At 60.8% G+C, this 22,209-nt stretch overlaps 1 protein-coding gene across 31 annotated transcripts in view; it reads left to right on the top strand.

Moving 5' to 3' along the window:
- The first annotated feature begins 208 nt into the window (after window positions 1–208).
- Window positions 209–22,209, top strand: part of FBRSL1 (fibrosin like 1) — an 83,486-nt gene continuing 61,485 nt past the window's right edge. For 22 of the 31 annotated variants that reach the window (XM_088828087.1, XM_055404288.2, XM_055404313.2 and 19 more), the window contains exons 1-2: window positions 211–888; window positions 16,340–16,540. In XM_088828087.1, the coding sequence (XP_088684213.1) occupies window positions 610–888; window positions 16,340–16,540 (480 nt within the window). In that variant the 5' untranslated portion in view covers window positions 211–609. Of the gene's footprint in view, window positions 889–16,339; window positions 16,541–17,394; window positions 20,182–22,209 lie in introns of those variants that run through there. The other 9 variants (XM_055404314.2, XM_055404304.2, XM_055404312.2 and 6 more) reach the window with 2 other exon arrangements.

Raw genomic sequence — 22,209 nt, 5'->3', positions numbered from 1 at the left:
TCCCCAAAGGGGCGGGGTAAGGGCGGGGCGGACCTGTGGGGCGGAGCGCGGCTTGGGTGGGGCGGGGCCGGAGGCGGGGCGGTGGGGCCAGGCCGAAGGGGCGGTGCGCGGCCTGGGCGGGGCCATAGGGGGCGGGCCCGGGGCGGAGCGGGGCTCGCGTCGGCTCCGCTGAAGCGCCCACTTCCTCTGGCGCCGGCTGCCTGGCGGAAGTACGTCAGTTGTTATCCGCTCGGGGCGCCGCTGCCACCGCCGCCTCACGAGCCCCGGCGCCTCAGCCCCGGTCAGCGCCCCGCCCGCCTGCCCGCCTGTCGGGCCTCAGCCCAGCCTTCGCCCGCCGCCAGTCGCGCATGGGGCGTGCCCTCGGGGCCGCGGCCCACGGCCGCTGAGCGTCGGCCGCCCCGCCGATGCGCGCGGCCTCCCGCGCCGGGGCGCCCAGGCCGCGCAGGGCCCGGGGCTGAGGCTACCCGCGCGGCATGTCCGGCCCGACCCGCCGCCCGCCGCCGCCCAGGGCCCGAGTCCGCGCGGACCGCAACAAGCCCGGCGGGGCCGAGTAGCGCAGCGGCAGCGGAGCGGGAGCCCGACGGCGCGGCCGCAAGGTCACCGCGCGCCATGGAGGCCAAGGTCCGCCAGAGCCGGCGCTCGCGCGCGCAGCGGGACCGTGGCCGGCGCCGGGAGGCGGCCCGCGACGCCCGCGACCAGAGTGCGTCGTCGGGGGACGAGCCTGAGCCCGGGCCTGGCAAGGAGAACACGGGCCTGCCCCGCGCGCCCCCGCCCCGCGCCGCCGCCGCGCGCCCCCCGCGCCGCCGCCGCCGCGAGTCCAGCTCGCAGGAGGAAGAGGTCATCGACGGCTTCGCCATCGCCAGCTTCAGCACGCTGGAGGCCTTGGAGGTAGGTGGGCCCCCGCGAGCATGTTGCTGCTGAGACGCGAGAGAGAAGCCCCTGGGGCATGGGCACACCCACCCCCTTAGGGCTCCCAGGGCTGCGTGGCCCCCACGCGCCTAGAGGGTTGCTCCGGGAGGATCTGGCCCTCTGCGGGGGGTGCGGTTCTGTTGGTATTTTAAGGAGCTGGGGAGAAAAATCTCTAAATGATACTGTCCATACTGGGGGCTGCCTGGCTACTCAGTCTTTTTTCAATTGTGTTTATGTTGCCAAAATATCACTTGATTCGGTTCAGGATGTGCTAGGGAGGTGAGCATTGCTGAACTTGCATGGAGGCCGTGATAAAATGGATACTTGAGGGTTCTTCCTGTTCTCCTCCTCCCTCTCCTCGAGGTTTCTATTCACACGGGGAGAGGGAGGGTCATATTTTAGCCCCCTCTCTCTGCCACCGCTGTGTGCTGCGTGGTTATTAGGATGGCAGAAAATATTGCTTGCCTGGTTGAGTTATCGTGGACAATATTTGTTGAGCAAATAACATCTCTTCTCGCCTGAAACCAAATGAGTGTAGAAGGAAATGAGTGCTGTCAAAGCTGGCAAGTGGACTGGTTGGGAGCTCTTGTCTCCTAGAACTGGCTTGGGTAGGAATGCCGCCTGGCCTGGGAGTCCTGTGAGCCCCAGTCAGCTAGCCAGCCCCTTCACCCTCCAGGGGTCCTAGACAGTACTTATTTTGGGGGACCAGCGTCTGTGGGGTTTGGGGTCCCAGGAAATGCTTAGTTAACAGCTCCCCTTTTCTGAGGAGTTGGGGGCCAGTGGCCTAGGACTCCCCAGTCTCAGAAGCTAAGCTTTGGGGGAGGGGAAGTCCCCACACTGCAGGTCTCTGGTCCCTTTTTCAGGGGTGCCCTGCGTCTGTAGACAGCATCAGGGTCAGGTGCTGGCAGCCAGGGACAGGTGGCCCAGGAACAGTTTTGCCATTTTTTGTCTGGACACATGGATGCACCTGTGTCAGAGCCTGTGCTAACACTGCCCCACGTCCTCTGTTGTGCTCATCTGGGAAGCCTGGGATGGCTCCTGGGCCTAGGGGTCCTCAGCTAACACCCTCTATCGCGGTGTGGTGGCGCAGGCCTAGGCTCTATCCTGGGGAGGGGAGGCCCCAGAGCTGAGATTTCAAGCCAGGTTCTGCCCTGCGGCCTCTGAGAGTGGATACACCAAACCACCTTCCAGATGTGTAACCATCCTGTCAGGTGGGGTAAAGACAAAAACGCTTACTGTGGCCTCCAGGCCCTGCACCCCATCAGCTGGCCTCTGCCACCTGACATCCTCTCACACCAGCGTATCAGCCCCTTGCAGGTTCTGCCTCAGGGCCTCTGAACTTGCTGTTCCCTCTTTCTGGGCTGTTCGGCGCCTTCATGTCTCAGCGCAAATGGCACTCAGAGAGGCTGTCTCTGGGCATGGCCTGAAGCAGCATCCCTTCCCCCCAGCTGTGCATCTCCCCCTGTTACTTCACACACTCTTTGCCTGCAGTTCCCACTCTCTGAAGCTGTCTGCTGTTTTGACGCTCCAGAACTTGTAGCTGAAAGAGAGCAGGCACTGAGCCTGTGTGTTTACCCTGAGGGTCCTAGTGCCCCACGTTCTTGGAGTGAACCAGCGAGAGGAGAAACTGAGGTTCAGGGAGGCTGCGCCTAGGGTCACTCAGTGCCCCACACGCTGCCTGCAGTGGCTCTGGCTGCACCCCTCCTGCCTCAGGGGACACACAGTGTGAGGGGACTTCTGCAGGCTCAGACCAACCCCAGCCAGGTCATGGTGAGAATTAGCTGCTTTCTGCTTGGCATGCTGCATCACGCAGGGCCACTCTACACACCTTTCTCTGCCCTTTTGAGCCAGGGAGGGGTCTGCCTGTCTTGGAAAGTACGGTGCTTCTGGACAAGTCAAAACCTCTAGATCAGCCCACTCGTTTGGCCTCATTTCTTGCTAAAGTGTAGTGGTTTTCCCCCAGAGTTCAGATAATTCATAATGAGGCTGATAGCGACAGCATGCAGCGAACGAGTACTCCCTCTCCCAGGTGCTGTTCTGAACCTGCTTGTCCCCACTGCACAAATGGGGACACTGAGGCCCGTCGCCTGCCGTGTCAGGACTTCAGCGTGCCCAGTCTCAGAGTTCTGCCAGGCCCTCGCAAGTCTGTCTTGGCCTCCATGTGGATGCAAGCTGCCACCCTTGGAGCATAACCTAATGTCAGGTGTGGGGGCCTGTGCAGAGTGCCAGTGTCCCTCAGGGCCTCCTTTCGTTCTGAGGATGCAGGCCCCCACCCCAGTCCCCTCCAGGCTCCCTTTCCCTCTCTCCACGCTGTGTCCTGGGCAGGTCTCAGGCCCCCTCACCATCTACCTGGTGTCCCTGTGTCTGCTCCAGAGGAAGGATGACACGGGTGCCTGCCTCTGGGTCTGCTGAGAGGATCACTGGCCACCTCTGTTGAGTGGACCCAGTAGGCGCTCCGTAATGTGGCGGGGGTGTTGTCAACTGAGGAGGGGCCCCAAGTCTGACTGACTCAGGACATGTACACAGTCCTGGGGGTAGGGTTATCTCCACTGGAATCCAGTGTCTGAGCTGAGGGTGTGCAGAGGTCATGATCTGGCGTGGGGTCGCACACCTAAGCCCTCGTCCCCTGTCGGCTTTCCAGTTTTCCGTTTATCCAGGTGGGGACAGTGAGCAGGTTGCTGTGGGATAGGGGCCCTATGGTTGGGGCGGCACAGGGCATCTTTTTCCCAGGGCTTTCCCTCAGGGCAGCAGGCCCTTGCCCTCCGTGTTCCTTCGTGTTCTCCAGGTCTGGAGAGAGCATTTTGCACTAGAACCACTCTTCTGGTTTAGCATCCATATGATTCTTTGTTCATTTGCTTTTCAAACAGCAAAACACTTTTACCTGGTTTGAGTCAATTTTTATGAAAAGCTATATTATGAAAAAAGTTAGCACCAGACTCAGTATCCTTCAGTAACTACTGTCCTCAGCTCCTGGTCTTTCCAGAGCATGCTATGCAGCTATAACCACATTTGTAGTCTTGTGACTCTCTTTTTTTGCAGAAGGAAAAGGTTATCTGTTACATCTGTACGTGTCTGGGACGTGTGTACCCGGGAATAGAGATGGAAAGGAAAACACCCAAAATTATAGCTGTGGCCACAGGCGACTTCCTTTCTCTAATTCTCTGTTTCTTACATTTTGATCAACATGTGTAGCTTTTATAATCCACAAAATGTATACCTGAAGCTGTACGTGACCTGCTCCATATAGAGTCGTGCTTGAGAAACCCTGCTTCCACCTCCGACACGTCAGCAGGTGGACAGTGGTGTGTGGGCAGGTGGTCCTGGCCTGGCCCCCCTGCTCCGGGCCTTTGGGGCGTCCCGGGGCTTGCTGTGTATTTCCTCCAAAAATAATGGAACCCTTCCCAGCTTGGGGTGTGAGCCTTATGCCCGCTGAGGGGTGGGCTCAGGCCTGGACATGGCCCCATGGGGGTAGGGGAGTCAGTGAAGGGTGCCAAGACACCCCCTTTCCTGGGCCACATTGGGGAGGGTCAGTGGTGGTGATCCCTCTGCGAGTCAGGTTCAGCCCCCACTCAGGGCAGAGAGCTCGTGGTCTGTGCTGGCTCAGTGCTCAAGGCCAGGCATGTGGGGAGTTGGGGTGTAGCCCCCGCAGCCCATGGACAGAAGCCCATGCTGTCGGTTAACCTGGGGGGCCACGTGCCCAGCCCAACCCTCAGACGGCTGGGGAGTCAGGGCTGAGAATGCATGGATGATTGGGTGCTGTGAGGCGAACCAGCAGCCAGAGAAGCCTTCAGCGTGGAAAACGTCCAAGTCTCAGGCCAGAGCACCTCCTCCAGGCTGCCTTTCGCTCTTCAGATGGGGAAACTGAGGCCTGTTGGGGGGAGGGGGGCTTTGCCTGCAGTCGTAGGCTGGAGGTGTGGTGCCGAGCTTGGACCTTGCCTGGGATGTGTTAGGCTGTTCCCCCTGCCCCACTAGGGCCCACAGCTTGTTGTGAGGTGTGCAGCCTCCAAGGGGGGCCCTGGCAGCCAGTGACAGCAAAACTTCCGCATGGCCCCTCGGCCCGCCTGGGTGCCCACCAGCCCAGGGCAGCACCGGTTTTGCTAATCATGGGGTGGGAGGGGCTCTGGGCCCAGCCTCAGTCAGGCCTGGCGTCTCTGTACCATCACTGTCTCCTGCCGTGGGGGAGACGAGCTTTGTGGGAGCAGTTTTGACAACAGCAGCTGCTGAGCACTTGTCTTGAGGACTTCCCTGTCCTCACACACCCACTTTGTAGAGAAGCAGCTGAGGCCCGGGGAGGCCAAATCCTTGCCCAAGATCTGCCCACCGCCGTCCCAGGCCACAGAAACTGCAGATCTTCCCCTGAACTTGGCTGCATTTTTCAGACACTCCTTGGGAAGAAGCTGAGCTTGAGCAGAGGGTGGTCCTGCCCGACAGCTGAAGGGTCAGCCTTTTCGTGAGCTGCAGGAGCAATGCTGTGGCCGGGGCCGGCTGCCTGACCTCTGGGGAAGGGCCGACCCCCCCAAGCACCGTGGGGATCGCCCCCGGACTGCAGAGCCTGAGGCTGTACCGGGCTGCAAGGGCTCAGCTGCGTCCCCCAGTATCACGCCATGCCCATCTTGGGAAGTAGGGTCACGGGGGAACACTCTGGTGACACACAGCAGTGGTGGCAGCCAAAGCCCTGATGGACGGTGGCCTTGTCTCTGCTGGTCAGCATGTTACCTTCACCTGCCCTCGAGCACAGGTGATGGTCTTGAGCCCCTTATGGGGCCGGGCCGTTTCCTGGGCTCCCTTATGCTGGCTCACTCCCTCGTTCCCCCGTGACTGGGGCTTGTGTGCATGGCACTTGTGGCCTCGGCGCCTCTGGGGCTTCCCTATCTGTCTCACCTACGCTGTGCCCAGCCCCGGTGAAGGCCACGTGGAGCTGATGACAGAGAGGGTGCTGAGCATCTGGAGGCTGTGCTGTGCCTGAGGGAGAGCATGGCAGAGAAGGGGTTCCATGGCCTGGAGTCTTCCCTTCCCACTAGTCAAGTTTGCCTGGGAGGTTCGGTAGCCTGGGCTGTGGGGGGCTCCTCCATGGCGGCTGCAGCGGCTTTCTCTCCGCCCTTGCTCTGGTTTCTGGACTGTGTGTGCACGTTTGCGCTGTTGGGAGGGTGGGGGGTCTGCAGCCCAGGTATGTGTATGCAGCGAATTCTGTTCAGGTGGGCAGTTTGCTGCCTTCTGGAGGAAGAGTGCTGGAGTCTGGAAAGCACCCCCAGCATGGGTGTGGGATTCACCGAGCTGGGGGCAGCCAGAGTGACAGCAGTGGCACACACTGGGACACCGTGAGCCATGTGGTCACGTGCTCTGTGAAGAGCCCTGGGAGCTGGGGACCCTGCGCAGATGGGGAGACTGAAGCATTCACCTGGCCTCTCATCTGGGCCAGAAGTCCCCCTGGGCGGGGGCCAAGCCCAGGTGCCTGCTGTGGTCACACTTCCCGGGCCATGCTCCCTGCCCGCACCCCTCTGCCAGGAGTCCCTTTCTGCGCATCTTTGGTGACCGGGAACCTGCTGCCCCGAGGAGACATCCCCAAGTTCAGTCTTCATGAGGCCTCTGGGGAGCCAGGCCACTGCCTGTTCGAGGTTTCCAACACTGTGAGTCGCATCACTGAACCATGGCCTCCCTTACCCAGCCCTCGGCAACCCCTCTTGCCTGGACTGTTGCTTGGGATGGTCTCTCGCTGCTCTCAGTCACTGGGACCCAGGCAGTGGTGGCCCTGAGGCAGGCTGCACGAGGCTCACGTGGTTCTCCCAGGCCTCTGGAAGCGACTGCTGGCCACCAGGGAGGGCTCTGACCTGTCCTGCCCTCCTGACTCATTAAGCACTGGCTGCATCTTGTGCCCCATGCCAGCTGCGGGCTTGGCTCCAGGCAGAGGAGGCGGACAGGTAACTAGACTCGCAAGAGACTGGAAGGAGGTAACGGGCTGTGATGACAGCATCTGCCATGAAGGCGAGGCAGGTGCTGGGGAGGAGCTGGGGCGGGTGGGGCTTTCGGGTTGAGAGGCTGTGGGAGGTCTGTGAGGCCAGGAGGGGCGCTTGCGGTGACCGGTTACCAAGGTCACCTGAGACACTTTCTTCTTCCGGGAGCTGGAATCTGAAACCTGCGTGGAATCAAGTGCTTTGGGGAGTTAGGGCAAATGTATTTGGTTCCAGTTCGGTGTGGAGAATCTTCTAGAACCCTGATTTGCCACAGTAGTTCTGGAAAGAAAGCTCACTGAGTTTCCCCTTTTGTTCAGTTCACCAGGACTCTGTGTGTGTGTGTGTGGGAGGAGAGCTGTTTTGGATCCTGGTGTGCATGTGGGGCCAGGGGGTGGGGGGCTGCTGTGCGTGTGTGTATGTGGGGAGGGACCTTGACCTGGGGAAGCATCTCCAGTGACCCCGGCTCTGCTGCTTCTTTGGAACAGATGTTTAGGGCGGTCACCGCCCTCTGGACTCTGCACAGAGCTGCACATGTTGACCTGGCAGCTTATACTGGGGGAAACAGAGCAGGCATCTGTGCACGGCACCTGTGTGACCCTGTCAGGGGGCCCCCACTTATGTGCCATTGCCAGGAAAGTACTGGGGGGCGAGAGCTTGGCCCAGTCAGTGGTGATGCCGAAAATCACAGCAACAGGAACGACGGCAGTCAGGGCCTTGGCTCACCTCGTCCTCTCAGCAGCCCCCGCAGCAAGTGCGTGCTGTTCCCATTTTCCTCAGTTTTCCCCTCTGAAAACTCGGGAGTTAAGTCACTTCTTGAATCTGCGTGGCTGGCAAGTAGCAGAGCAGGATGAGAACCAGGCACAGGACCTAGGTCTGTGCTGTACCGTGGCGGGGTAGGGGACTGGGGTGGAGGCCATGTAACCAGAGAGCGGCAGGGCCCCCAGTCTGGCCCTGCCAGAGATAGGGAGGTATAGGACCACTCTGCCTCCCTTTGTCCAGCCTTCTGGAGGAAGGGTGCTGGAGTCTGGAAACCACCCCAGCCTGGGCTTCACCCCTCTGGCCTGGGGCTTCATGTCTGACCACTCTGCTTTTCCTGTCCTTTGGAGGGAGGGCCCTCACAGTTTCACACTGAGTCAGGAGTTGGCCCTGTGGAGATCAGGTGGGACCTGGTGGGACCTCCAGACCAGCCTCCACAGGAGCTCCAGCAGTGTGTGGCCATCAGCCATGTCCTTATCCTCTCTCCCTGCCCTGTCCCACTGGTTGCCCCAAATCTGACGTATTCTGCCATCTTTGGTGCCCAGCAGCTGCCACTCTGCCTGCAGACGCTCTCCAGCCTTGGGGGAGGGCAGGGTGTTCATGGTCCTGGCCCCAGGTCTCCCGCCTCTCATGAGAGCCAGTCCCCACAGGAACCCATTGGGTCTGCCACGATCCCATCACTTACCTGAGCTCACATACCACAGCTATCCCCTCTGGCCCCAAGGCTCGGCACTGTGTGCTGATCCTCAGACCCTGGCAGGCCCCCTAGCCAATTCTTTTCCCACATATTGCTCAGCCTGCCCTCACCTCAGTCTTGGCTCCACCTGCAGCCCCAGTGAGGATTTGTCAGACAGGAATGCTCATAGACTCATCTGGATAAAGCCAAGGGCTCCTGACTCCTGAGATCACATCTCTGCCTGACCCAGATTCCCCAGGGGTCCCCCTGTCTGCTGTCCATGGAATGAAACCATGTTCCCCTTGAAGCCTGGCCCTGCCTACCTCCTCACCTTGGACCCTGCACCCAAGGAGCGCCTGCTGCGGGGCCCTGCCCAGCTCGCGTCATCTCCCAGGAGCAAGCTCAGGATGCTGCTTCTGGGGCCCTCCTATCAGCCAGGGCAGCCCTGTGCCTGCTCTGGGTATCACTTTCTTCATCTAGGGGTGATAAGGTGGAAGTACCTACTAGTGGTCCTATACCTGTCTATCTCTTCTCTGAGCTTGTTTTTCTTCATCCCCCACCCACACAGAACACGAGCATGAGATGGTTCAGCAGCAGCCGCCGTGGCTGCTCCCCCACTGGGCCAGGCTGCAGCTGTGCAGATTCCAGGGCCAGAGGGGGAGCTCCCAGGACCACGAGCTTGAGAGGAACTGTGGCAGTCTTGGTTGAGCACGGGATGCACTGTCTGGCTGTGGAGGAGTGGGCACTGAGCATCTGGGGGCGGGGCTTATGGCCTGAGGGGCCCCGAGCAGAGACCGATCTCATGTCATGGTCAGAACGGTGGTTTGTGACCATTAAATCCCAGTGTAATGCAAGTCAAGGGTCGGCCCAGGTCACGGGGGGGCCCACTCATGGACATGGTGTTGGGTGGTGGCTCAAGCAGATCCACCGGGCGCAGACCTGAGCAGGTGACTATCTTTGTCCACCTTCAAGCCTCCTCGTCCACCAGGCACTTCCAGTTTCCCCAGACTTCTGTCCACGTTTTCGGTCACCTGTCTGGCTTGTCTTTAGCCACAGGGTGGGTGGGTCTGCGTGTTCTGTTTCCAGGTGTCTCTTCTCTGTCCTGACAGCAGAGGCTCAGTCAGTAGATATGGGAAGAGATGGGTGCCTTCACAGGGCCTGGGAGGGGGCGTCCCTCTGGGAGGGGCTCCCTGCTCGTGTGCCAGGAGCTGGGGCCCAGGAGGGGCTGTGGTCATCCTGCTGGAGCCGGGCTCCTGACTCCCTGCCCTTGACCATCTGCCCTTCAGCCGTGCCCACCTCACCATGTGCTCAGTTCCCCACGCACACTGTGGGCAGGTGCTTGGGTTAGGGCGCTGAGGAGGAGCACAGTGGGACCAGGATGCAACGAGGCAGGTTCTGGAAGCTTCCAGAGCAGCAGAGATGTCAGTGAGGTCTCAGGGAACAGCCCTCAAGGGCAAGGGGACCCTCAGGGAAGCTTGCCTAGAGAGTCAGCATACCGGGTATGGGGCTGGGGCGGTGTGGGTGTGACGTAGGCGGGGGACGGGTCAGGGAGAAAGTTCTGACCAGGCGACGTGGCTGGAGGGGAGACTGGACCTGGCCCCACAGAGCAGTCAGGCTAGCTCCCAGTTCAGCGCCTGAGCCCAGACAGGTCCCGGGCCAGGGGCCAAGGTGCCTGTGGCCTTCCTGCACCTGGAGCAGGGCCCGGGGCAGGGGTTAGGGCAGGCGGAGGACTTTCTCAGTCCCCCATCTGGCCCCCAGCCCTCTGTGTGGGCAGGGAGGGCCTCTAGCAAAGCCTGTCTAAATGGAGGCAGAGCCTCTTGTCGTGGTTCACAGGGCCTTCCTTCCCTGTCTCTTTAGGACTTCCCTGACTTTGGCACTTCAGTCCCATGTCCCCAGAACCCTCTTAGTCCCAGGCAGACATGGAGAGTTGGTCACTTGGGGGTTGGGGGTGTCGGATGCTGGTGGGCAGTGCAGCAGCTACCTGCTTTCTGGCTGGGGGGAGGGGAGGGGATACCTCCTGGGAAAAGACCCTGGCAGTAAGCCACTGGCTCCCCCAGTCACTGGGAGGAAGCGCCTGCATGTGGAGTCTCTGCCCCAGGGTGTGAACCACAGCCTAGAGGAGCAGGGTGGAGGGGCTTCGAGTTTCCTGAGGTAAGCGGGTGGGGGATTGTTGAGCCAACACTTGCAGGTGAGGGGCAGTGAGCCATGCGCATGCAGGGCAAAGGAAGCAGCTGGGCCAAGGCCCTGGGGCAGATAAGCTCTGATGGGAGATGACAGCCTGCCAGGTGAGCCGGGGGTGAGGCTCTGAAGGTAGAATGGGTAGGGCCCACACTCAGACTGCAGGCAGGTGGGATTTGACCTGAACTCCTGGAACCACAGAGAGCAGGTGCCTGAAACAGGAGTCAGGGAGCACTGCTGGGGCCCTCGAGTCCAGGAGGTTCTGGGAGACAGGCAACCTCAGCCACCCCACAGCCCACTGGCCCTGTCCCAGGCCATCCCACAAGGCCTCTCTCCAGGAAGTGAAGGGGCAGGTGGGGTGGGAGGCAGTGGTGAGGTCTCAGGTGGGCTGTCCACTGGGGCCATCTGCACTCTCGCCCTGCTGAGGGGGCAGCGAGAGCTGCCCAAGTTTGGTGAGGAGGGGTGAGCTCTGTGGGGTTGGGGCTCAGGTATTGGGGAACAGAACCCAGTGTGGTTGACAGTGTGGAAGGGGGCTCCTGCCAGTTGGAGAGAGGTGGCCATGCCTTTGCCTGCAGAGTCTGCGGCCTGGAAGGGCCTGACCCACGTGGGAGCAAGCAGCCTCAGCCCCCAGTGAGGGGAACAATTCTGAGTCTGTGTTTGCCAGTTTTAATTACTTTTATCTCTCCATGGTTGGTTTACTGAAGCACAGTTTGAAATTTTATTGGTGCTGCATAGTATTAATGTTTAGGGGAGTTAAAATAGTCACAAGAAATTGCTACAGGAAAATCTAATCTGTGATTTTATAGCAGCTCTCCCCCTACCCCAGTTGTCCCGGGAGGGTCCAAGGGCCTGGTCACTCGGGGGCTTCACTGCTGGGCCATTGCCTTAGGCAGCCAGGGATTGTGCACCTCCATGCCCAGCAGCACCTGCTCTGAGCCCCCTGCGTGCGGGCGAGGGTTCCAGGGTCTGCACGGCCACATCTGCCCATGTGTGGCCTGGAGGCTCCATGCTGACTGAGGGCTACCTGGACACCCCTCTTGGGTTACCTCACTTGTCACCTCTGGTGATGGCAAGAGTTGGCCACTCCCAGAGCTGGCTGGAGGTTCCTGGGTTGCTGGTGGACATAACTGCAGACCCTGGAGCACTGGAGTTCGTCCTAGCTCACCCTGCATCATCACAATTTGGCAGTGCCTCATTGCCCCCTTTGTACTTGGGAGCACTTGTAGCATCATTGTGGGCCTGCAGTGTGGCTCCAGAAGCAGCTGTGGCTAAAACCCCCGCAGGCCTGGGCACAGCTGCCGCTCCAATCTCCAGATGAGGAAATTGAGGCTGGCAGGGCAGTGACCCTGCATGTGCCCAGGCATGGCTGAGCCTTTTAAAGGGGCCAGACAACCCTTCCCCCCCACCACCACCGGAGTGGCCTCACAGGCGAGGGCAGCCCCAGCCTTGGGCCCCAGGGGCAGGGCTGGCTCGTGCTCACCAGCTGCACGCACAGAACAGAAGCCTGGGGAGCTCTGGGAGTGTTCTCAGGGCAGTGACTCGCTATGGGAGCGGCATCTGGACCCCAGTGAGCCCTGCTCCAGAGAAATTCTGCTGAGATGGCGAGTTTCCTTCCAGGAGAGGAAACTGGCGGGGCTGTTGGCTTAGAGTTCATCTTCTCGAACCTTCAGGTGGGAAATGCTGTGGGCCTCTCTTGGAGCCAGGACGTGTGTGGCACGAGGCCTCCTGCCTGTGAAAGCCGGGGAGCCTCTGTCTGCACAGGGCCCATGCTGGGCACATGGCAGCTTGGCCAGGGCAGGTGGCTTTCCTGCTCCCCCACTCCTTCGAGACACAGAAGGTCCTGTCCTGGGGCCCCACATGCCACTGTGAGCGGTGGCCGGGATGGAGCTGGACTGAGTCCAGTCCAGGCAAGAGAGGCGCTGGTGTTTCAAGTTTTCTGACAGTCTAGTTGTTGTTTTTTAAAGGAAAATAATAGAAAAAGTGACAAGATAGAACAATTTATGGTTGACAGATGAGTCAGTTTTACCATGTGAACGATGCAGTGTGTTTGGAGAGATGGCCTAGAGTTTTCCTGCAGCCCTTCCAGAACCTGCAGAGGGGCTGGGGCTAGTTGAGGGGGGAAGGAGGGGTCCCGGCCCGGAGTGGGTGGGGTTCCGGAGGAGGTTCTATCCGCAGCTCCCACCACATAAGTCATCCCCACGCTTGCTTCCCTTCCCTGTCTGTCCAGCCCATTTTGTCTCCTTGGTTCACAAATGCTTGTCAGAAAGACAGGTCCCTACCCCCCTGCATGTGACCCTTTAGGGCAGGTTGCCCCTGCAGATTTCATGGTTAGTGCTGGACCGTCCACATTTCTCTCCCTTTGCTCAGACTTGTGTCACAGGCAGCCCTGTTTTCTTTCTGGGGCTCAGACGTGAGAGCTCAGAGGTTATCCCCTGGACCAGAAACAGCCTTTGTGACTTTGGCCATGTAGGTTGAAAGTGGCCTTGGATGGCCCTAAGAAGGCCCTGAGGTGGGTGCTTGCTCCTTCCTCCCTGTGAGAGCTCAGCCCACAGTGACGCATGAGGTGCGCAGCTCAGGATCAGGCCACACGGGGCAGGAGGCTTACTCTTTCCAGAATGAAGTGGTGCACGGGAAGGTGGGGAGAGAAAGCGTGCCACTTTCTGTGGCGACAAGAAAGTCACAGTGCCCGTGTTGGGTAGGGGCGGAGCTCCAAGGGGTGGCAGATTGTGCCCAGGGGCCCGATCAGCGCAGCTGCAACGTCCTGCGTGGGGACTCCGCCCCAGCCTCCCGTCCAGGCTGCGGGGTCTGGGTGTGCATGTGAACGCCTGTGTGTGGGGGTGGGGCGAGAGGCCTCAAAACCCTGTCTCCTTATGTCTGTGGGCCCTTTAGGTGGTGTCTGCCCGTGCCTCCTGTGTTAGCGAGTGCCACGTCAGCCTGGCTGCAGGTGCTCGGTCAGACGAGAGGGTGTGTGAACAAGCCTGCATTTCCATCTGTAGACTGAGTGTGGCAGGCGGCTGGCTCCCTGCACGTGGGCCAGCCCAGTCCCATCTGCCGAAGACCTACATGGGACAAAAGCCCCGCCCTCCCCTGAGGAAGCCTTCTGAGTGGGGTTATGGCCTTTTCCACCTTTGGATAGGAGGCTGGGGGGAGGCGGGGACCCATGGATGGTCAGTGAGGTTCTGAGGTTCTGCAGCCTGGCGTTGGTGGACAGGTGGCGGTTCCGGGGGCCTTGCTGCTTTCCAGGGCCTGATTGGGAACAGTTGCGTGACCAGGAATTACTCTGGACTTCTCTGGGCCTTGGCCTCCATCTGTAAAGGGGTTGGCATTCATATGTCATGGGCACAGCAGGAGTCCATATGTATTGAGTACTCTGCGTGTGGGAAGCGAGCCGTTGGTGTTCACCAATGCTTTCTGTCATTGGAGGCACAGCCTCAGTGTTGTTCTCCAGGGAAGCCCGTGGCCATGTGTAGGGCCAGCTGCTGACTGCTCTCAGACGTCAGAGCCTCCCTCTTGGCCTCCCTCCCGTCCCCAGGAGACAGGCATGCACCTCTGAAGCGGCTCCTTCCCTTCCACTTCCTTGTCTGCATTAGCCTTCTCTCCTTTTGGGAGTCATGACAACTCATGACGGCCCATCAGGCCGGCTCCCTCCTGATCTGACCCCAGGTGCCTGGAGCTGAGGTGGCATACAGTCGTCGCTCACTGCCACTGTAATGAGTTGGCCTGATTCCTATGGGAGGGGCAGGCGCGGGAAGTCCTGGGATCAGCAGGGACTCTTGTCGGCAGGGCATGAGGTGGGGAGTGGCCCCTTCTGACTGAGACAAGCTGGTGCCCTGGGGGGTACCAGAGGTGGCTACAAAAGTACAGGTGACCTGTGTGTATCTCTGGGGTTTGATAGAGTGTGAGTGTGGGAAAGGGGATATTGTGCACCCAGCAAGTCGGGGTCCCCCTTGCTGCTCAGGCAGAATCTGCCTGTGGAACTTTGGTCAGATCCACAGCTGTGGGCCTGGCAAGTCATCAGTGGGGACCTGAGTTCCAGGCTGGCAGGACTGCTGCGTGGCATGGTGTCTGACCTCACGAATGTCCCAGGACAAGTTCCCCACCTGTGGCCCCACAGCTCAGCTGACCTTTAGGAGCCCCCATCCCCACTGGGAGAGCATTCCTCTCTCATCCTGGTACCCCTGAGTTGACATTGAGGATGGGGCAGGGGTGTGCAGGAAGGTGAGCGTGCCAGTGCTTGGTGAGGGGGCAGGCATCACAGGGTGCGACATGCTTCCTCTTGAGAGGCTGTGGATGGCATTTCACTCCCCACATCCTGCTCGAGCTCCAGGTCTGCATGCCCGTGGGTTTGGGCCTGGGAGAGTGGAGGGATCTGCTACCACCGCCGTGTGCAGCCGTGGAGCGGGGTGGTCAGTCAGCCTGCAGTTGGATGTGGTTGCTCCCAGGCTGGGCCACGGGCCACACCGGATAGGGCAGTCAGGGTGCTTCTGTGCCTGGAGGGACAACTCCAGTTTGCTTGGCCTCATTGGCGCCCCTGGTGAATTCTGGGAAGTGTGGGCCCTGCGCACTGGGTGGGAAGAGGGACGTGGGGAGTCTTCTTGAGGTGGCTGCAGACCCTGAGTTGGAGGACCCCACCCGGCAAGCACAGCACCTCCCGTTTCCTACCTCCAGTCCAGGGGACCAGAGCAGACTAGGACCTCGTCCTTCTGCCACCCACTTAAGTGCCTGGGGACACTTCTTGCAGGGCTGTGGGATAAAGTCACCATTGGGCTCATTCAGGCTTTCCTCCTCCCCTCCTCCCTGGACAGATGCTCTTGGAGTTTGCTGAGTCCCTTGTTTGCATTTCCTTCTCTCTCTTTAGCAGCCCAGTGGTGCTGGAGCTGCCTCCAGCTTCCCTGTGGTTGCCAGCAAGAGGCACCTCACCTGCTCAGTACATATCAATGCCAGGTCCTCCTGGGTTCCGGGCACATGGGCAGGACTGTGTGTGTTGGGGGGGCGCGGCGGGTTGTCCAGACCTGTGCATAGTAGGAGCTGTGCAGGCAGTGCAGAGGCTTGATGGGATGGGAGACCACATTGTCGTCAGCATCAGTGTAACACACGTTTGTTAAACACCCACTGTGTGTCAGTCTCAGCTCCGGGCACTGGGTACAGCTGTGAGCAGGACTGGCCCACATCACTGCTCTAGGGCTGGATCTGGAGTCGCTGAAGCCCTGCACATCTGGCTGAGATGGAGACTGCTTCCCCAGGACAGCTCCCATCTGGTCAGGATGCCAGGCTGCAGGGAATTTGGGCTGATAGAGCCACAGGTGGCTCAAGACCAGCAGAGGAGGCAACTAGAGTTGCAGCATCTCTGCCTTTGGCCAGCTATTGTGGTAATGGCTCTCAGACTGGGAATCCCAGGGCCACTCCCAGGATGGGCCATGTCTCACAGAGGCCAGCACAGCCACCAGTCTCAGTGCCTGCTTCCTGTGAGCTTGGTCGAGACTTCACACTGGGCCAAGGATCAGGGCACCCTATTACTGGCTGGGCTTCTTGGGAAACACCCCAGTCATCCTCCCCAAACCCGCAGTCCTGACAGGCCCACCCATACTCATCTGACCCATCTGTGCCCTACCCGTCCCTCCATCTCCCTTCACTCCGCTCACATGACCCTCCCAGGGTGGGAGGCTTCTTCGCAAGCTTCGAGTGGTAGCCTGACAGCCCGCTGTGGAGGGCGGCGTGGGCTGCAGCCCCTCCAGGTAGGTGCTGTCGCATGCACAGGGCCCCACCTTTGGCACAGCATAGTCTGTCGTGGTGTCACAGGTGGAGTAGCTAACACTCGGAACCATGTGTCACCACCGATTAACTGGCTTTGTTCTTCATCACCTCGCAGAAGGACATGGCCCTGAAGCCACACGAGCGGAAGGAGAAGTGGGAACGTCGCCTTGTCAAGAAGCCCCGGGAGGCAGAAAACTGCCCATCTGCAGAGCCCAGTGAGAACGGGCAGACCCTGGAGGCAGGCAGCTCTGAGCAGGACCTGGAGACCCCCTGTGACCGAGGGAAGAAGAAGGTCCCTCTGCAGCCCACCAAGCAGGTGAGCTCCGGGCCCCTCCCACTCAGAGCCATAGGCTCTGTGCCCTCTGCCCCCGGGCAGCCTTGGGGCCACACCAGCACCTGGACACCACCCGTCGGCAGCTGGGCCTCCCTGGCAACGTGCTCCGTCGTTGTCGGGGGTGGGGTATGGGGCACACATGGACTGGGGCCAGGGGCGCCCGTCCGCCGGAAGTCTGAGGGTCCTGAATAGAGACAAGAGATACCTCAGGTCGGTCACAGCCAGAGAGAGGCCACACCAGGCCAGGAACTGGGGGCAGGGGCGGGTGGTCTCGGCTCAGGCGGGGCGGGGGGATGCACTGCTGATAGGCTGGCCCCGTTTCCCCATTGCGTCTGTCAGGCTCCGCCGACTACAGGGTGTCCAGCGTGTCTGTAATGCGTGGGGTCCAGGCTCATTGCTTGGTGCTCTCCATGTGCTAAACTTACGCGAAGCGCAGTGTCTGCAAGACGGGGGGAGTCACATCACTTCTGTTTGGTGGTCCAGGCGCAGGGAGCACCCCTGCTGGGAGTGGGCCCTCAGTGGGAGGTGATCCTTGCTGTCACCCAGAGCCCAACTGGCATGGGGCAGGGAGACTGGGGCCAGGGGCTTATCTCCCAGAGCACAGGGTTCTGTCCTAGGTGTCGGCTCAGCACTGCAGCTGCTTTCCTCTTCAGGGACTCACTGGTTTGCGCCTTCTGTTCAGAGAGGGGGTTCTTCTTGGTATTTCACACTCCACTTTCAACTCCCTTGGGGATTGGAATGCTGGTGAGGGGGCAGCATGTCTCAGGGCCCCGGGATGGATGGGGGGTCTACAGACACACCTGCCCAGGTGGACACGTGCTCTTTCTTCCATGCAGGTGTGCTCCCCAGAAGGGGGGCCGCTCCCAGCCAACCACTGGGACCAGAACGGCCCGGCCCAGCGCCAGCAGCAGCTCCAGCCCAGCCAGCCCCAGGGGTCACTCCCAGCCCCGTGTCAGCGCTGCCAGCCCCGTCGGGCTTCCCCGGACCCCGGGCAGCCCTGCCAGCCCCAGCGGCCACTCCCGGGTCAGCGCAGCTGGCCACAGCGGTCACTTCTGGGCCCAAGACAGCCCTGCCAGCCCCGGCGGTCACTTCTGGGCCCAGGTCAGCCCTGCCGGCCCCAGCAGCTGCTTCCAGCCCCAGATCAGCCCTGCCGGCCCCAGCGGTCACTCCCAGCTCAGCCCCACCAACCACGTTGGGCACTAGCCCCCAGGCAGCGCTTCCGGCGCCTGCGCTCCCTCCTGGCCCCGTGGCAGCGCTGCCGGCCCCTTCGGTCCATCCTGGCCCCATGTTACCTCTGTCGACCCCTACGGTCCATCCTGGCCCCGTGGCACCGCTGCCGGCCCCTGCGGTCTGTCCTGGTCCCGTGCCACGTCTGCCGGTCCCTGCTGGCCCTCTGGCACCGCTGCTGGCCCGTGCGGTCATGGGTGGGCCCGTGTTTCCGCGGCCAGCCCAGCAGGGCATCCTCAGGACAGCGGTGCCGACCTCTTCGGTCGCTGCTAGCCCAGTGCCAGCGGTGTCAGCCCCCCCAGTCACTTCTCATGCTGCGTCCACGCCGCCGGCCCACCAGCTCACCCTCAGGCCAGTGCTGCTGCCCCCGGCGGGCGTTCCTAGCCCCATGCCAGCCCCGAAGATCCCTCCTGGGCCAGCCCAGCCGCCCCCGGCGGTCACTGCTTGGTCTCAGTCAGCCCCAGCAGTTAGTTGAAGCGCCGGAGCAACCTGGTCCCCCCAAACCTTCACTGCTGGGCCCTGGGAAGCCGTGCCAACAGAAGCGGCCACTCATGGACCCAGAACAGCCTCACCCACCCAAACGGCCACTCTTGGGCCCAGAACAGCCCTGCCGACGAAAGCGGCCACTCTTGGGCCCAGAACAGCCCTGCCAGCCCCTGCGGTCACTTTTGGGCCCGAGCCAGCCCTGCAAGCCCCAGCCATTACTCCCCTTACCTGAGCGCCCCTCACTCCTGGGTCGGCCAGCTCCACCCCGCCGGCCTCTCCTGGGACCCCTCAGCCAGCCACGGCAGTCCCTGCTGAACCTGGTGCGGGCCCATCAGCCCCAGCTCTCCCTCCTGGCCCCAGGCCAACCCTGCCAGCCCCTGAGGTCACGACGGACTCGATCCGCCACCCCTGCAGTGGCCCGCCAGGCCCCGTCTGTGAGCCCTGGAGCCTGATGCCTGTTTTCCCAGACCACGCCAGGTGTGGCTCTGCTGAGTCGGGCCAAGGTCCACCTCACCCTGCAGCCTGAGATGTGTTGTCAGACTGGTCAGAGGCCTTCTCCAGATAGGCCGGGCTGCTTGTGGTTGGAAGCTGAGGCTCAGCAGAGGCGAGAGCCCCCGCCAGGGCCACCACCAATCTGAGGCCCCCGTGCACCAGGAAGAGAGGAGAGGACCTCAGCACCTTCCCACCTCCCACAGGCTCACTCCGTCTGTGCCCACTGTGTTGTGACATGCACGCCCCCAGGAGAGGGAACACAGCTACCCCCAAGGGCTTGGGGTTGGGGGGGCGGTCCTTCAGCATCTCTCTGTGCCTCTAAAGTGCCCACGTGTCCTCCAGTGCTGGAGCTCCATGCCCAGGTGTACTGTTCAGAGAGTGAGTTTGTGTGTGCCTGTACACAGCGTGTGGTCTGCAAGTGTGCGCGTGTCCATGGAGAGAGAGTGTGTGTCTGTGTGTGAGATTTTGGGAGGTGTGCCAGCTGTAGGCCTTGCTCTCCTTGGGCCCCTCTCCATCTGGCCAGTGTGCATTTCCCACGCCCCTCACCAGACAGAACGTGGGCACAACCAGAGCCTGGCCTGGGCCCCTACTTGCCTGCCCTCTGGCAGAGGGTCATGTTTGTCCAGCTCTGGGGTCCTGTGGCTGTGGAGAGAGGGCTTGAAGGATGCTCAGGGCCATCCATGGTTGAGTAGGGTCTGCTGGTGCCAAGGAGGGTCCCCTCGGGAGTCTGTTTCCACCCCGATGGCCGGGCAGTGAGGTGGAGGGCAGAGTCTCCCCCCGCCCCTCCAGCTTTGGACCAAGAAAGCCTGCAGGGCCCAAGGCCATTCCCAGAACGTCCGCTCCCAGCCTCCCACTTGTCCCCTACAGCTTCCTGGCTCCCGGCCCCCCAGGACGTCCCCCGTCAGGACAGGCCTCACACTACAAGGCTTTCTCTGCCGCACCCCCACCCTGCTTCCAGACCCATGTCTGCACTCGGGTCGTCCACCCCTTGCCCCTGGAGTCCCAGCACAGGTGGAAGAGCAGCATCGGCCACCAGGGCTCAGTGCTCTGTGCGCCCGTCTCACCCAGCTGTGTTGGTCACTTCTAGTACTGACCTGGTTCGTGGAGGCCACAGACACACACACCGCCCCCCACACCTCACCCCACCCCACCCCGGTTTCCAGGCCCAAGCCTTCCTCCCTGCTTGGTCGTGAAGACCCTGACACTCCGGGGTCCTGACACCCAGAGCAGGGCCTGCAGATACCTGGTCTCCCTCCCAGAAACATGGGGCTTATTTTTCTGATTAAAGAAAATAAAAAGTGCTGTGCCATTATTTTTATAATAGCATCAGTGTTTGTAATTTAACATAGTTTGTGTCGTATGGAAAGTGATTTATTCCAACAAGTGGTTTTCTGCACATCTGGACTTGCCTCTCGTTTATTCCATTTCAGCTGAGCTGCAGGAGAGCAGCCAGGGGAGGGGGTGCCCAGGCAGGGGGGCGCCTGGCCCAGATGTGGCTCACCGTGCCACATGGTGTGGGCCTGGGGGCTGCAGCTCGCCATAATGACCCTCCACGCCCTCCTGGCAGCCTACTTAATGGACCGGCTCCTCCTGTCCTGTTTCTTGGAGCCCCAGCTGTGGAAGGGGTCTTTTTCTTGATGCCACTGAAGGCACTTCTGAAATCTTGTCACTGACTCCCGTGTAGTCCCGCTATCCTGTTGTGTGCACAGCAAGGCCTCCCTCTCCCTCCTGCTGCCCTAAGCTCTCAACCCAGGTGCAGTCTGAGCATCTCTGCCTCCAGGCCCTGTGCGTGCTCTTGTCTGGGCGTGTCTCGGGTGGGGCAAGCCAGGACTGGACCGTTGGTCACCACCTTTCTAGGCCTTTGTGCTCTGGGAATGTTGGCTGCAGTACATGGGTGCTACTTAGTGGGGGAAACCCAACTCTTGGGAGCACCATCTCTGATGGCAGAAGGGTGGGGAAGAGGGCTGAGCCCACAGGTTCGCCAGGGCCTGGGGCTACTCCACCCCGCCATGGGTGAACTCCATGGTGAGTTGGGGTGGGGCTGTCCCTTGTGTGATCACTGCTGAAGAAGGGACTTGGGTTCCATCTGGACTTAGCGGGGCTCTGTAACCCCAACATGACTGTCTGTGGCCATGGCTGGCCTCAGGTTCAAAGTTCCAGGACCCTGAGGGATGTGCACTTGGGCGAGGCATCCACTGGCCATAGAGGGCACTGGATCACATGCGTCATGTCCTGGGGGACCCATGTTGCCATGAAAAAATATAGGTGGTCCAGTGTGGCCAGATCAGTGTTTCTGAGAACAACGGGAAACCTGGGTTTTTCTGTGGATTCAGTGGTTTTTTCCAAACATTGGTGGCTAATTCTAATTTGATGACTCACCTTGCTTGCCAAAGGACACAACTGTGTGGGCTTTGCATGGCCTGGTGGGAGAGGTTTGGGCCCTGGCAATTGTCCTGGCCCTGAAGCCAAGGGTGTGCGATGTGGCCCACCTCGTCCTGGGGAGAATGGGGCAGCCTGGCCTGATGGGCGGAGTTGGAGTCTTGCAGGGGGTGCCTTGGTGGTCTAGGGGAGGCCCTGTGCTTCCCCAGGAAGCCCTTGGATGGAGACTGGAGCCTGGGCACAGTGCTCTACTGGGGCCTTTCTGGACCCTGCGGCCCACCTCCTCTTCTGCAGACTGGGCCATGGGGAGGGGACATGTGCCTTCTGTACAGGAGCCCCTGATGCGACGCCTGGTCACTATTAACTCTTTGATGTGTGATGGCTGTTGTGGTTTTACTGTCAGGTTAAGTAAGGGGTGACCAGGTGGTCTGTCCAAAACCAACACAGAGATGAAACCTACTAAACGAGACCCCTTGGGGTCCACCCAGTGGGTGGGGAGGGGCATGAGTACGGGTGACCCCGATGAGTCCGCAGGTTCCCAGCCCTTGAAGGGGCTCGCACGCCACCTCCAGCGTCCACCTGGGACACCTGGTCCAGGCTGACAATTTCCTGGGGGAGATTGCTTGTCGGCTGCCATGCACAGGGCTTCCCTGCGTGTGTGTGCACAGCTGTCTTGAGCACAGAGGTGCTCCCCAGGTGAGCGCCTAGTCACTCCCCATGAGTTCTGCTCCTTCACGTAGGGGACATCCTGGGGAGGATGTGCCCCTGGATCAGCCACTCACTGCACGAGGACTTTGTCAGCACCTAAGATGCCAGGCACACGGTGCATCTTGACCAAGGCAGATCACCCCTCCCCAGGGAGCCTCTGATGGGGCAGACATGGAATGTGACGCAGTCCCTTAATGTATTAGAAGAACCAGGCCTACATCTGTGTGTAGAGACACTTGGCTGGGCAGGGGAGCTGGTGGCCCGCCTTCTCCAGCCAGAGGCTACACTGACCACAGAACATTCCTAGCAGCTCACCAAGTCAGGAGCTGGGGCGTCTAAGGAAGATGATGTCTGTGTCC

The sequence above is a fragment of the Moschus berezovskii genome, chromosome 19, assembly GCF_049115385.1.
Source record: "Moschus berezovskii isolate FMDL1 chromosome 19, NW_MosBer_1.0, whole genome shotgun sequence".
Lineage (NCBI taxonomy): Eukaryota > Metazoa > Chordata > Mammalia > Artiodactyla > Moschidae > Moschus > Moschus berezovskii.
The sequence above is the reverse complement of the archived record's forward strand: the minus strand, read 5'-3'. Positions and strand labels throughout refer to the sequence as shown.